At 49.1% G+C, this 16,041-nt stretch overlaps 2 protein-coding genes and 1 non-coding gene across 3 annotated transcripts; 1 reads left to right on the forward strand and 2 right to left on the reverse strand.

Annotated features, from left to right (window-relative positions):
- Positions 1-5,545: 5,545 nt before the first annotated feature.
- Positions 5,546-6,300, reverse strand: LOC140220294 (uncharacterized). Its single transcript, XM_072290313.1, has 2 exons — positions 6,037-6,300; positions 5,546-5,992 (listed from the first exon to the last, which is right to left on the reverse strand). The coding sequence occupies exons 1-2, from the start codon at positions 6,298-6,300 to the stop codon at positions 5,546-5,548; spliced, it is 711 nt and encodes a 236-aa protein (XP_072146414.1).
- A 1,044-nt stretch (positions 6,301-7,344) lies between these two features.
- LOC117866851 (uncharacterized) lies at positions 7,345-11,127 on the reverse strand. The gene is made up of 2 exons (XM_034751139.2): positions 10,988-11,127; positions 7,345-9,443 (listed from the first exon to the last, which is right to left on the reverse strand). Exon 2 carries the CDS (start codon positions 9,416-9,418, stop codon positions 7,565-7,567), a length of 1,854 nt encoding a protein of 617 aa, XP_034607030.1. The 5' UTR covers positions 9,419-9,443; positions 10,988-11,127; the 3' UTR covers positions 7,345-7,564.
- Positions 11,128-12,586: 1,459 nt separating this feature from the next.
- Positions 12,587-12,659, forward strand: TRNAA-AGC (transfer RNA alanine (anticodon AGC)). Its single transcript has one exon. It is a non-coding gene; the product is annotated as a tRNA-Ala (tRNA).
- Positions 12,660-16,041: the final 3,382 nt, after the last annotated feature.

Consider the following 16,041-nt stretch of genomic DNA (forward strand, 5'->3'; position numbering starts at 1 on the left):
AAGTAGTAGGCCCGGCACACTTCACTAAACATAAGCCTACAATAGATAGAAGACTCACTCGGTGTTTAAACTTATCAAATTAAATGTATTCAGAAATGTTTTTTTAAATAAAATCATGTATACAACATTTATTAGCATGGAATTTTGGAGTAAAAAAAAACACTAGACGACAAGAAGACAAATGGGACACATTTATTTTATTAGATTTGGGTAGAAACATACTATGGATGCATTACATGCAAGCGTAGTATTCTGGTATCGGCTGCATCCATGAAATGAATCTAGCCATCGGCGTCCATTTTAATCTATTCAGAGAAGTGCATTATCTTCCTCCCGATAAAATGTGCAGCAACACTCCTTAGGTGTGGTGCACTCAGGTTCAATAGGTAGGTCAGTATTTTTGTTCTGACATTCATCCTCGCATTTCGGATCAGTGCATGAGTCCATAGGGTCACACTCAGTGTGATCTGCATGTGCATGAAATCCACATCTCACCTAGTAAACCCCACCAATATAATGAAACCATGGGAAGTAGAAAAGCAGTTAGATACACACCTTCCACCAGCTCTGAGAGGGCTGAAGACATTATCAAAAGAATGCAAAGTGCAGTGCACATAGACCTCACTGTGTTGCTCCTGACCACTGCCATATGGAAAAGAACACTATTGGTATGCCTGTAGATATTTTGTTCCAGTATGCACATATTGCTTTGATTGCTCTTGTTAGTTTATATAGAGGTAGAGACACATCTTAGGTGGTGTAGATTATTTATTACATGAATCTGTGCACCTTCTAAATTAATGATGAGTTATCTTTGTTGTATGGTTCCATATCTTGCACCATTATCAAATAAATGCAGCAGCAGCACCAATTTAAATGCAGAAAGATCCAAAATCTGGGTTCAAACTATGGGGACAAGCCAGCCAAAATAAGTTGGATGTTCCTTGGGGCCAATTCACATGAAAAACCCTGCACGATAAGGGGCACTATTTTGTTCATAGGGCAGTGCAAAACTTGGACATCGTGGACGAGATCGAGATGCTCCTAAAAGTAGCTCCATTTCCAGGGACGGTTCATCCCGCGATCCGTCCTTGGAAATCCATTTTCAAGGGTTGCCTATCCACGTGCTCGCTCACACATTCCTCCATCTCACCTCGTCCTTTTCCTTGGAAGTGTTGGCCACGTTTTCGTCTCTTTCTCTCTTCTTTGTTTCTCCGCCTGAACCACAACGAGCAGCACCTCTCGCCGGTCAAATCCCACCGCAACAAATCCAAATCACCACCCCCAAAGCTCACACACCCTCTCCTCTACAGCCTCAACCTCTCCCTGCCACCAGCCATGGCCCCTTCGGCTCGGGATTGAAGTTCCCCGCCACCATTGCCGTCGTCGTTCCCACGCTCCACCTCACCGTTGGCAACCTATCTTCAGTGTTTTAGTACCGGGTGGTGTTATAACCTAGTACTAAAAGGTCTCTGGTGGCTACTAAATTGGATCCGGTGTACTAATGTTGGTATTAGTACCGGGTTGAAATGTGGCCGGTACTAATGTGTTGGGTAAAAGGTCATTTTTCTCGCAGTGAAGATTGCACCAAACGTTTGCCAAATTCAATAATCTTATGAGCGAATTGCTAAGAGTGTTGTGCATTTAGATTTCATAGTGGATTAAACTAGTGAGGCAATCAACCAGAAGCAGTCTATATCTTGGGTTTGCCTCTAACGAGTTAGTGGAGGTTCCTAAGCCTGGCTCAGCGCGCTGACATAGATTTCTTATTCACCGGACGGCGGTTAACGCCGGCGGCGAGGTCACGAGCGCTGCGGTGGTGAATACGAACTCACACGGAAACTGTAGTGGCGAGAGTTTTTTTTTTTTGGTGCTGCGATAAAACGGCAGCGTTTTCTGTTCTTGCTTTCTAATTTATTCAAGAGTAGAAGAGCTACACGATCACAGCGTGTTCGTTGCAGGAAATCAGCGCGTCCATCCCCACGCTCCGCAACGCCAGCCATACCTGCATGCTCAGGTTCGTGGACTAGCGAGTCTCGAGCCACGACCTCCAACGCGCACGGCAGCCACAGCCCGGTGCTGGCGCGCATGCATCAACTGAAATGAAAAACATGCAGTCCTATCCACCATGCACACGATTACTAACAAATGTCCTCCTAATTCTTGTGCATGTGCTTTACATCAATGACCCCGATCTTGGAGTGCAACCAGCAGAAGCGTTCCTTTCCCAGGGCCTTCGTCAGCATGTCCGCCATCTGCTCTGTTGTTCCGACGGACTCAAGTCGCACCCGGTCCTCCTCGATGCACTCTCTGATGTAGTGGTACCTGATATCTATGTGTTTGCTACGGTCGTGGAACACCGGGTTCTTGCTCAGTGCAATGGCGGACTGATTGTCGATCTTCAGTGTGGTTCTGAGCTCTGCAAGAAGCCGCGCCAGCCACGTTGCTTGACAGGCTCCAGTAGCTGCAGCAATATACTTAGCCTCGCAAGAGGATAAAGCCACAACTCTCTGTTTCTGAGATTGCCAAGTAATGAGTTGTTGCCGAGGAAGAAGAAGACACCAGTAGTGCTCCTCCGTGTGTCAACGTCGCCGGCCAGATCACTGTCACTGTAGCCGACGAGCTGTGCTTCCTTCTTCCGAGTATAATGACAACCAAAATGCAGGGTACCGGCAACATACCTCAACACTCGCTTCACAGCTGCCATATGCTCCGTTGTCGGTGCCTCCATAAACCGACTGATGTAGCCGACTGAATACGCCAGGTCTGGCCTTGAGTTCACCAGATAACGCAGGGAGCCCACAATGCTTCTATAGGATGTAGGATCAACAGCATCTGCAGTGCTCACCTTGCTCAATTTCAGTCGTGGCTCCATTGGGACTTGACTTGGATTACACCCAGCCATACCTGCATTCTCCAGTATCTTAGCTGCATAGGCACTCTGACTTACAATGATGCCTGTCTCTGTTTGTGCCACCTCAAGCCCGAGATAGTAGTGGAGAAGACCCAAGTCACTCATCTTGAATGTTCCCTGCATTTCTGCCTTGAATACATTGATGTCAGCTTGGTTCCCTCCAGTGATCACAAGATCATCCACATAAACCCCCACAACTAGGTGGCGACTGCGTTCGCCGCGGAGGTAGACAGCGTGCTCACATGAACTCCGCTGGAAGCCGAGGTTGATCAGCGACTCATCCAATTTGGAGTACCAGGCACGCGGGGCCTGACGGAGTCCATAGAGAGCTTTGATGAGGTGGAGCACCTTGCGTTCGTGTCCCTTGAGCACAAAACCAGGGGGCTGCTCAATGTACACCTCTTCCTGGAGAACGCCATTGAGGAATGCGGACTTGACGTCCATGTGATGCACCGCCCAGCCTTTAGAGGCAGCAAGGGCGAGCAGCAGTCGGACGGACTCAAGTCGTGCGACCGGAGCAAAAACTTCATCAAAATCAACTCCTTGGCGCTGGACATAACCTTTAGCGATGAGCCGGGCCTTGTGCTTGGTGACGACCCCAGCTGCGTCCTTCTTGGTCTTGAAGACCCACTTGAGGCCGATTGGCTTCGTGTGCGGCAGCGGCTCGACCAGCTCCCAGGTGCCGCTCCCCTCGATGGATGTCATCTCGTCTAGCATCGCGTGGCGCCAGCACTCGTGGTGCAGCGCCTCCTCGAACGACGCCGGCTCAGTGTCACTTGCCAGCAGCAGATGCTCCTCCAGGTTTCATTCAGCGAGCCCGAGCGTCGGGGCCGGCCCAAGCACGTTGTCGATGCGGCGGAACCGGAGTAGGGCATCGTCGTCGTGGTCGTTGTCCAGCTGCTTGCTAACTCCAGCACTTGGTGGTGAGGTGAACTCAATGTCGTGGTGCGGCGGTGACGTCGTGCACGCAGAGCTGGCAGACCGGGTCATTCCCGGTGGAGATGTGGATATCGACGGTGTTGGTGAGATGAGCTCGGCGCAGTGGGAGATGTTGATGTACGCCTTGTCGTTGTACTGGTAGTGGTGATCACCGCAGGCTCCACTGGTGCAGGCTGCTCGACGACGAAGTCTGCGGGCTCGCCTTCGTGCTCAGCGAACCATGTCCACTGCGCAGCCTCGTCGAAGATGATGTCGCGGCTGATGTGGACGCGCCGGGTCGTGGGGTCGTAGACGCGATACGCCTTGGAGCCCGACTCGTACCCGACGAAGATCATGCGACGGTTGCGGTCATCCAGCTTCTTCAAGTTCGGCGTGGTCACCTTGACGTGGGCGACGCACCCGAACGTGCGGAGGTGTTGTACCCCCGGTGTGCTCCCGGTCCACAGCTCGTACGGTGTCTTCCCACCGATGCTTTTGGACGACGACCTATTCAGGAGGTATACAGCGGTGGTGACAGCTTCTCCTCAGAACACGCCAGGTAGGCCCTTTGCCTTCAGCATGCTCCGTGCCGTGCCTACCATGGTCTGGTTGCGGCGCTCCACGACCCCATTTTGTTGGGGCGTATACGGCACCGTGAGCTCGCATCGCACGCCGAGCTGGGCGCAGTACGCGATGAAGTCCACCGCGGCAAACTCTCCTCCACGATCGGTGCGGAGAGCCTTGACCTTCTTCCCTGTCTTGCGTTCTGCCGCGGCCTGAATGTTCTTGATGGCCGTCGCAGCAGCATCCTTGGATGGCAGCAAGGAGATCCACATGTAACGTGAGAAATCATCCACGAGAGCAGAAGGAAGTACTGGTTGCCGCTAGGTGTCGCCGGCGTGATGGGTCCGCACAGGTCCCCATGGAGGAGTTGGAGCACCTCCGTTGAACGCTCGAGCGCCTTTTGAGGGAATGGCGCTCAACGTTGCTTGCCGGCGAGGCAAGCCTGGCAAAACTGCTCCACCTCAGGGGCAGGCCTCGGACCAGCTCTTCACGTGCCATCTTGCGCAGCGCGGCGAAGTGGATGTGGCCGAACCGGGTGTGCCATGTCCAGGCATCGTCGTCAATGCGTGCTGCCAGGCAGACCGGCCGTGCGATGTCGACATCGAGCACGTAGAGCCGCCCTGGGTTGCGGTGGATCTTGGCAAGGAGACGCCGCTCCTCAACACGAACCCACATCACGCCATCTTCCACCAGTACTTGGTACCCGTTCTCGTCGAGCTGGCCGACAGAGATGATGTTGACGGTGAGGCGGGGCAGGTAGTAGACGTTGGCAATGGCGCAGTGCTCGCCGTTCTTGCAGGACAGCATGACAATGCCGATCCCCTCGATGCGGGCGACGGAACCATCCCCGAACCGAACGGAGCCGGTGACGCCGGTGTCGAGGCTGGAGAATGCCGCCCACGCCCCGGACATGTGGTTCGATGCGCCCGTGTCCAGGACCCATTGCTTCAGGTCCCAGTCACCGGATTTGTCGAAGGCAGCGAACACCTTGCTCTCGGTGAAGTGGAGCTGGCGATCGTGGTGGATTGGCAGCAGGATCGTCGTCTCCATCTCCGGCGGCGGTGGCTCGATTTGGGGATAAATCCCCTCCTCTTGCACACTGCCCACCGCAAGGAGTAGAGTGGGCTCGTCATCCTAGGCAACATGAGCTTAGTCCTGCCTCTTCTTGCTTCGACAGTCCTTGGCCCAATGGCCTTTCTTCCCGCAGAACTTGCACGCGTCGTTGGGGTTGACTTGGCCCGGGTTCGCGCCGGCCCGAGGGTCGCTGCCGGTGCCGCGACCGCGCCCTCTTCCCTGACGTTTGCCGTGGCTGCCGGAGCTCGATCCGCTACGGCCGGAGTCCTCCTCCCGCTTCTTGTAGTGCTCCAGCCACTGCTCCTCTGTAAGCAGTAGCTTGCCGGCGACGTGCTGGACCAGCGACGGTTCATCGTCGGTCGCCGCCTTCAGCCGCCCAGTGACCTCCTCAACGGTGAGCTTGTCAATGTCGAGGAGGGTTTCAATGGAAATCACGAGCTGCTTGTACCTTGGTCGAGCGACGCGAAGATACTTGGCCACCACCTTCGATTCCGGCTCCGGGTCGCCGAAGATCGCTAGCCGCTGCATGATGTTGGAGAGCAGGGCAAAGTCCTCGATGGACTCGCCATCGCGCCATCGCGGAACGTGATCTGCTCGTACTCAGCACGTAGACTCTGCGCCGTCGACTTCCTCACGCACTCGTCACCGATGCACATGGAACAAATCGCCTCCCACGCCTCCTTGGCTGACGGCTTGGTTGCCAGGGTGGGCACCATCTCCGGGGGCACGCCAGAGCAGATTGCGTCCAGCGCGGTTCGGTCGTCGTGGAACTCAGTGTCACCGGTCTCGATGATGTCCCACAGGCAACGCGCCTGTAGCTTCAGCTTCATCAACAGTGACCATGAATCGTAGTTGGTCTTCGTGAGTTGCGGCCAGTTGCCGGACCCGCCGGTGTCGCGGATCACGTGCTCGATCACGACCTCGCGTGGACGGCGCGTTTGCGAACGGCGGGCATTGCGGGTCCGCGGATGACGCAACGGCGAGCGGCTTGGAGACAGCGTGCGCGCGGTGGAGGTTTGCTACTGGAGCCGCGCGCTGCCCTTCTCCTTCGTGCCCGCTGGCGGTGGCCAAGTTTTCTCACCGGAGCCACTGCCCTTCTGCTTCGCGCCTGCCGGCATCGGCGAACGGCCTCGAACCTTCGGCAATGTCATGACGACGTGCTAGACCCTCTCTCGCGGCTCTGATAACAATTGTTATTCAACGGACGGCGGTTAACGCCGACCGGCGGTGAGGTCACAAGCGCTGTGGTGGTGAATACGAACTCACACAGAAACTGTAGTGGCGAGAGTTTTTTTTTTTTTGGTGCTGCGATAAAACGGCAGCGTTTTCTGTTCTTGCTTATTCAAGAGTAGAAGAGTCAAGAGCTACACGATCACAGCGTGTTCGTTGCGGGAAATCAGCGCGTCCATCCCCACGCTCCGCAACGCCAGCCATGCGTGCATGCTCAGGTTCGTGGACGAGCGAGTCTCGAGCCACGACCTCCTACGCGCGCGGCAGCCACAGCCCGGTGCTGGCGCGCATGCATGCATCAACTGAAATGAAAAACATGCAGTCCTATCCACCATGCACACGATATACTAACAAGATTCAGTGACGGTAATGGATGGTGCGTTTTAGTGTTAGGTGGTTATGCATGTTGGATATAGCTATGTTGGTAGTTAATGTTTAGAAAAAAAAATGTTAGTATTGAATACTTACTCATATATTGCACTAAAAAATTTTCAAGTCTAACATCACGTGAAGTATAACATATACTTATGTTTTCAACAAAAAAGGACGATCGATTTTGATCAGAAAAAAATTGCCGCGGTTGTAGCCGCGCTACTTGCACGGGACACCTTACGAATTCAAGCATACTTTCAAGTTGATGTCAACTGAATGAATAGCACAATTAATGATTATTACATGTCCGTACACATATATCAGTGGGAAAAAATAAGCAAAGATGTACATGGTGCCTTATTTCATCACACAACAAACAAGAAAAGCATGCAATGCAAATCAGAAGCACACCCACAGCCACCAACAGATAGGTTGTTATTAGCCCCCAGTAACTGGATTTCGCGTTGCTTTAGAAATTAAATTTGACCGAAGTCAGAATAGACGTTGTTGTTCCGGAGGAACACAGAAAGCATATAACCTACCTAAGTTCGCATCTTGAACTAAATCTTTGTTGGTAAGTTGGATCTTTATAATACCTGAATCCCCTAACCCATAGTGGGCCATGAATAGCCAGGCGAATGTGATGAGCTCTCCTCCTCCGCTCAGCTGCGCTGCATGCATCCCCGGATGCGACTTGCCGGCCGAGTAAAGAAGTAGCCGCGTCCACATGCAAGCTAACTCCTCCAGTGTTTCCTTGCTTGGATCCAACGACTGACCAATCTCAAGGTCCATAGAGTGAGCGTTCTTAAACCGATCCAGGGCAAGTTCCGCACTGTTGTTGAGCGGTAGAATGGAAGGGTGGGTAACCAAAAGGTACATCATGTATCCCGATAGTTTCCGGCATACCTCCATGAGACCAGCATGTGCCTTCATGTCCGAATGAGAAGCATATTTTCTTAAATATGTCTCAGTGACGTAATGCATGGTGATTATACCCGTACCAAAATCAAGAAGGAAATTTCCCTGCATCCAAGAAAGCAGGGCGGCCATATGTGTCCACTCTTTGTCATTATGGCGGCGTTCAGAGCTTAATAGAGTAAGCTCTTTTGCGACACCCTCCACAATCATGATATCCACATCCGTAAACTCAGTGTCTAGTATCTTGCTCAGCCAAAACAACTTCTTCTGTTCAACACGGAACAAATCCACAAACAACTTTCTGAGCAAGATCATTATGTGTTGGGTGCATGTCCTTGGCTGCAGGTCCCTGTCAGTACTCCACCTCCTATACAAGTTGTACTGTCCAATGGAATTTGGCCACCGAAGTTTCATCTTAGGGTATCCAATGTCGCTATAAAAAACAAACAACGACAACCTGGCAAGTGCATGGCATTTGTGAGCCTTCAACCATGCCCATGTCCGTGGTGACATCATGGGAATAAACATTGAACAGACATCCAGGAAAAAGCATCCGACAAATAGTGAATAGGTGATTGCAATGTCAGCTTTGCTGTATCTCCCTTTCTCACTTACATGGAAGAGCGCAAAAGCAACAATAACAGAGGCCTCAGAGATGCATCGAAGGATGACTCCCCTTCGAGTCCTGAGCACAAGAGCCTTAGTGTAGAGATCATCATACATCATGCCAAGCTGAAGCATTACCATCCGGATCATTTGGTCCAAGTCATCTACTGTATTTTCCAATTTGTGTCTACGATCAGCAAGAACGATGCGGTTGGAAAAGACCTTTAGGACATATGGCATGGATTCCAGAGCAGCACCAACAAAAGGGGCAACATCACTAGCAGTTCCTTCGGGCAATTCTTTTCTGTAACGGTGTGCAGCTGAGCTCTCAAGACTTGTAATGCTGCCAAACTTGAGAGACCATGTTCTTTCTCCATACTTGATCATTCCAGCAACAAACGCAAAGGTACCAGAAATCAGAAGTTCTGTATTGTGTCTTCCAATGGACTTCGAGAAAACATATAATGCTAGGGTAACTTGCGTCACCAGATTCAACAGATGCCTCAGCCACAAGTTGTTGTCCTCCAAGGCAAAAGCAGTAATGGTGTCCTGCCCACCAAGGTGGATGAGGAGGAATGGTGCCCAAAAGAAAACCAGCTGTTGGGTCTGCTGGTGCCGTGAGAGATAGCCGAGTGCATAAACTGCTGCCAGGTCTGCCCCCAAGTAAGCTGCCCAGAGGGAGAGCCTTAAGAGTCTGTTGCTGCTCCTGCGCCGTAGGTTGCCAGCAAAGAAGAGGAATAGTTGTAGTGTGAAGCTGAGGAGCACAAGTAGCTGGATTTCAAACTCATTGAATAGTTTGACAAAGCTCTCCATTGCAGACATGTAGGATTTATATGTCTCAGACCACCTGGGGGAAAGTAATTTCAGTGCGAGTTTAGTGTGAATTTTGGAAAGTATCATAATCCTCAAAACTCAAACAAACAGTTGGTTCTCCGTTATGCACGCATAACATGAATATTGTCAAGCCTTTGTTTTTGGACATTATTTCTCTCCTAATTATACCCGTTATGTCCTATCTGCACTAGAATGAAGGTTTTCTGGAATCTGTATATATGCTAATTCTTGGAGGGAGAAAAAACTTGAACTCTAACTTTAATGTAGAAGCAAAATGTAGTTCAATTTTTTTTTTCAGAATGAAAAAGACGCAATGAAAAAGCTCTAACACATCTTAAATTGGTAATGTCTTGAATTTGATATTCAATGCAAGCTTGGCATAACTGGAATATGGGGTGCATTTGGATGCGGTCCAGTATGTGCCGTGCCAATCCATCGGTCAGCCAAATTTTTGGCAGCCGAAACAGCCGCCTAGGAATCTGTCGCGTGGGGCTGCGAAAATGAATTGCATAATGGGCAGGCAAGTTGGGCGCGGTCAAATCACGGTGCTAATCCAACGGGTAGGCTCACCCACAGTCCATGCCAAAATTTGGCTTGGCCAATGCTGGCTTCCATCCAAATATACCCATGATTCCAAATGATAACATTATATTTAATATAACATGAAATTTTTATAAATCTATCATTCTATTGTTGTGTGTGTGTATATACACACACGCGACGTCTAGAAGTGAATCAATTATATTTTAGTGTACATATGTTCCAGTTATGAGCTATAATTAAGTTTGAAATTAAACTAAACAAAGGAATACATATCAAGCTGATGATTACAAGAAGTTACAATATCCAACTGAAATATAATTAAACTCGAAACTGAATCTCATCTCTAAGTTTGAATACAACTAGCTAGCAGAAGTTCTACTTTTCTGAATATCAATCGTAGAGAAATAGATATGTTTACATAAAAGATTCACAAGTACTCCCTCCGTTTCAAATTGTAGATTATTTTCATATGTTTTGCTATGTATTTAGACATAATTTATACGTAGATGCATAGCAGAAGACATGCATCTAGAAAACCAAAACGACCTACAATTTGGAACAGAGTGAGTACTGTATATATAACATATATAAACAGAGGAAAGAGTAATGCCTCCTTGTTAATGGATGATTGGATTCTTTGGTCCTTGGATTAGTGTCACGGGCTTGATTAAGCAAGTTGATAAAATGCCAACATTATGTCCAAGGAACCAATTCCAAATGCCGTAGTCAACTGATTTTCTATTGATGTATATTTATGTACCGTTCAAAAAAATTGGTTGACTTATATTCATCTCTAGAAGCTATAGAAATTTCATTGACACTATGCTGGCAGAGATGTATATACTTTTATTTAACTCATATCTTGGGAGCTAGTAATTATTATGCATTATCGAAAATTAGAAACAAAAAGCTAGTTAGAAAGGGAGCACAGACACGAAGAGAGGAGAAAACAAAGAGCACACGGGACTAGTTTATGTGACTGAGATTAAGCAATCAAAAGTTACGAGCTCATACCTTAGATTATCTAGACGGAATGCTTTGGGTACTTGCACCGGTAAGCCTCAAGATATGCGTTTTCTAGGTTGCTGCATGTGAAGCCTGCATTATCTGTTTGCATGCTTAGAAGTATGCCGCGTTCTCATTCTGCTATTCCTTTCTTGTAGTAGCGGAGGCATACAAAAGCGCTAGAACTCTCACGGTATCGCTGTCCTTGGATACATTTCTTGCAAGGAGAGCAAAGAGTAAAGAAAGAGATACGATGCTGATGCTTTTCTTATGAGTGAGCTAGTCGCGTACTTCGAACTCTTTCACTTTGTCTTTTGCTTAGGATGGAGCAAGAATATAATGCATGGCACGGACTATGCTGCCATTGCGATGCAAGCAAGGGACTGGAATCTGAAGAAAGCATGATCAATTAGTAGTTCTGTAGAACAAATCGAACTTTTTTTAACACTGTAGAACAATCAAGTTTTTGAAGCTCGCAACTAAAGGGAAAATATATAATCCTAAGGGACCCCATAGTTTGTTTCCTACTCCAAATCTATCTGTGCCAGCCTTCCGATTGCAGTGAAAATTGTTCGCAATCCGATCACACAAGCTCATGAACAAGATCACCAGTTGCAAGTGATGATACAATGGAACCCGATACAAACTTAATCGATATAATTTGAGGAAGGAAGCACAGTAGGGAAATAAAGAATAGTAGAGTAGCAAAATATAGAGACAGAGAAATCAGAAATACTGCTTGAGCATCTCAAGGAGGAAGAACAGGAGCCGGAGAGAGAGAGAGAGCATAGGAGATGGTTCTGAATATCTCTTTGATGACTTCTGCAATTGATGGGCCGTGCCACTGCCATACCAGCCCACCAGTGCATCATCCCTAATAAAAAAAAGGTACCCGTTTCAAACCAGGTACATTTATTTCCAACAGCGATTTAGTCACGCAACAGAAACAGCGAACCTGAAGATTGGATGTTGATGTCTGAATTTCAGCTTTACTAGCACGAGCACACGGCTAGGCCTGCATGAGCAGCGACATTGGGGCAGACAAGCGCTACCTGCTCGACGGAATCTCTTGCATCCTCGGCGTTCTTTGTTTAATCATACATTTGATAAGGTTCTTGGCGCGTACAACAGAAGACCATTGTTTTTCTTTTTCAGTGAGAACTGCATTGAAGAGATTGGATAAGCTCCTTGATGCGTACAAGTACTATGGAAAATCCGGTCTGTGGATTAGCAGATACACATCTGTAGTTTTTTTTTTCAGTAAGAACTGCAGTGGTGTGATGGAGAGAACAGCGCAATACGAAACCATGTTAACATTTCCCAAATTCAAGAATCTTATGCAAAGTGAATTGCTAAGTTCAATGCAGTTAGATGTTGATGAACTGACACGCTTTTGAGTGAAAAAAAAACTATGTGTCGTCTCTGGCTTTATCCAGACAGTGATGTCTGCATCTATATGTGGAAGGCGGCGAGGAGAAAGAGGCGTTGGAGTTTGCTCCTCATGAGCATATTTTTCTAGCACTAGCAGCCAAGCTGCCGTTTCCATAGTGGAGAAACGAAATCGTATTATAGAGTTAATTAAATTTTGTTTTCAAAATTCACCAACTTGGGGATGTAGCTCAGATGGTAGAGCGCTCGCTTAGCATGCGAGAGGTACGGGGATCGATACCCCGCATCTCCAATTTCCATTATCTTTTTTTTTGCGACTTAACATTTTCTAGGCCCAATATCAATCATGTTATGCTGTGGGCTCTCTCGTTCGTATTCTTCTTCCCCTGCAGCAGAAAGGCCGGCCCACAACAGTGGTTGACTGTGTTCTCTCTTTTCGTAAAGTTGCTTTCCATGGTTCATTTGTTCTCAAGCGAGCATGACTAGTTTCTTCAGGCAAGATGAACTCAGGATCAGCGATGTTGCAAATTTTAGATTTTTTGGAGTAAAAAAATTGATCCTTGACCTCTCCTGTTTGGATGTTGGGTAATAACATTTGCCTTCAGGTACATTTTTTCTTTTAGAAAGCTCAAACGAAAGATAGCATCCCTCCATACTTATGGCTGCCCGCGTTCTGCTTTTCCCAGTTTGAACTTCTCTTTATTTTAAATAATAGGTATTCCATCCATCCCAAATTATAGATCGTTTTACCAAATTATAGATCGTTTTAGTTTTTTTAAAATTCATAAATTTTGTTATCACTTAGATATACTCTAGATGCGTACTATGCATTAAAAAAGCTAAAACGACATATAATTTGGGACGGAGGTAACTCCGATCCTATTCCCGAGACAATATTTCTAAGGACGAGTAGACAATTTGTATATATAAAAAAGGAGTATATTAGAAGTGAAGCCAAAATTTGCAAGGCACTTTGTCCAGTTGCATTATTCTGCGCCACGCGGCGTGCCGCGTGCATGGTCCAGCGTGGCGTGCGCGCAGCGTGTGGGCCCCCACCCCCCGGCGGACGCGCCGTGCATGACCTGCCGGCCCGCCGCCGCCGGAGACGCCACGCCGGCCGCTGCCTCCTCCTTTCCTCCCAACCAACTACGCTGACCGCGCGTTATTACTCACGAGTCGAGTTTTTTTCTTCTTCTCAAAAAAGCCCTCTCGAGGAGTTGGTGATGAAATGCCATGTCCGTACATAGAGGAGACGCACGTACGTACAATCATACTGCTGGACTGGACTGCAACGTGCACGTGCACGATGTCGTCGAAGAGCCTGTTACGAGAGTGCAAAACTGCAAGCATGGGAGGGCCTGGGTGAAAATTCAGCTAGTGTTTTTCAAAAAAGAAAAAAAAATCAGCTAGGGGCTAGCACGGTGCAGTTGTGTAATGGCAGCAGCCACCCAACACCAAACCAGGGATATCCTACTGCTGGTTGGTCCTATGTTACTGGATTTCTTAGTGGCTGTAACAAAGTCACTACTGATTTTTGGCACCGTTTGGATCAATTCTGAAAATCTGAATTTTGGATGGATTTTCAAAATCCGGATTCTGGGCAAAATCTGGGTGGACTTTATTCCAGACTGTGATTCTATAGTTATTTCATTTGTTACATACATGCCTCTTTTGCCCTTGCTACCATTGCATGTGCGGAAAGCTAGAATTGCCCAAAAGTGGATGGGCAAAATGGTAAATTACATGCGCAAAAGCTGGCAGAATCAACCATTGAGAAGCTTTTGGGATTCCTAAAATTCAGAATCTACTAAAATTTGAGCTAGAATTTGACCAGTTTGGAGGAGCTCCTGATTTCAGCTTCTGAATTCTGAAAATCTGCCCTGATCCAAACGGGGCCTTTACCGTGCCATAGATTCAACTCATGGATCACAGTTGACCAAGAAGCGAAGGAAGTGTCCTAGTGAAACAAGAAAGAAAAAGGTATTATTAAAGGTTTGGTTGACTGTATTTTTCATGACTGGAATCGTCCTATTGCAAGGGAAAACTACAAATGAAGATCGATTTATTTGACGCTAGTCCACGGTGCATTAGAATGCATTAGAAGTCAAGTCCGGTACTGAGACTTCTGTAGCCTGGAGCGGAACTAAAAAATGGCCCTATAGTCGGCCGTCGGCGTTGCGGCGGCGGAGCTGCGGAGGGCATGCGAATAGTCATGTTCAGGATTTCTGCTGCTCGTGCTCGTCCTATAGGCCTAGCCCGACTGAACTCGTAAGCGGCTATTGAGCCACAGCTTCCTAGGCCTGCAGCACACTACCTATGTATACCCTGTACATGCATACTTCCTCCGTATAGTAAAAGGAAGTCGTTTTGGACAAGATTTGGATCAAACATTGGGAATATAAATCGTGAATAACTTTTAAGTTGTTGAGTTTGGAAATGTGAAAGCCATATACTCCCTCCGTATACAAATAAAACGACGTCCTGGCTCCTCACGCAGTTTGCGGATAAAACGTCGTTGTAGCGCCGCAGCGCCTCCCCTGGACTTGTTTGCCCCTGGCTCATCGATCTCTGCGTGCAGTTACTCAGCGCCGCGCGTGGGACGCTCGCCTCGATTCACGCCGCGCGTGCGACGCTCGCCCTCTCGTGTGGTCGTCTGCGTCTTAAAACCGCGCGCCGCTCGAGTACCAGCTCGCATCGCTGCACGCTGCGCCGCTCGTGCTTGGCCCCAACTCGCCTCGCTGCTCGCTGCGCCGCTCGCCGCGCCGCTCGCTGCTCGCGCTCGCCGGTCCGCTCGTCGCGCGCATGGCTTCATCGCGCTCGCCGGTCCGCTCGCCGCGCCGCTCGCGCTCGCCGGTCCGCTCGCGCTCGCCTCGCTGCTCGCTGCGCCGCTCATGCTCGCCGCTCGCCGCGCCGCTAGCCGCGCCGCTCGCTGCTCGCTGCTCGCGCTCGCCGGTCCGCTCGCCGCGCCACTCACGCTCGCCGGTCCGCTCCGTCGTGCCGCAGGAGATGGCGCTGGACTCCGTCGTGTCCGAGGAGGTGGCGCCGGATTCCACCATGAAGCTCTCTCTTGCCATGGAGATCGTCCCAGACTCACTGCTGGAGTCCTTCGTGCCAGACTCCATCGCCGTGTCGCAGGAGATGGTGCTGGACTCCATCACGCCGGAGTTGCAGGAGCTCGCGCCGGACTCCGAGATGGTGCCGGATTCCTTGCCGCCGGGCGCTTTTACATGTGGTCGCTGTCATCTCGTCCATGAGGACCGCGAAGCATGGAATCGTGCGCACTCGGTGTTTTGGCCGTGTTCTCGCTGCGGTCTCGTCCACATGGAGTACGAACTCGGCGCCATGCTTTACGGCCTCGACGAGTTCGACTGCGAGATTTTCATTCCCGATCCCAACAATGTCGTGATGCATGGAAATTCTATCGAGGTACCTGCACACGTGATCAAGATGCTCGACGAGAAGCTAGCAGCCGCGAAGGATGACGCCAAAGCATCAGTAAGATAACAAGCTTGAGTTCTCATTAACTTTTACAAGGATGTCTCTACTACTTAAGCTAACTAGCATCATTCTAATTGTTTGGTGCAGCAAGAGTAGCCTCGGCTTCGTGAAGCAAAGATGGTTCACAAGGGATAGAAGTTGGCAGCCGATCTTCTCTTTCTAGTGTATTTTTGTTC

This window comes from Setaria viridis, chromosome 8 (assembly GCF_005286985.2).
Source record: "Setaria viridis chromosome 8, Setaria_viridis_v4.0, whole genome shotgun sequence".
In the NCBI taxonomy this organism is placed as follows: Eukaryota; Viridiplantae; Streptophyta; class Magnoliopsida; order Poales; family Poaceae; genus Setaria; species Setaria viridis.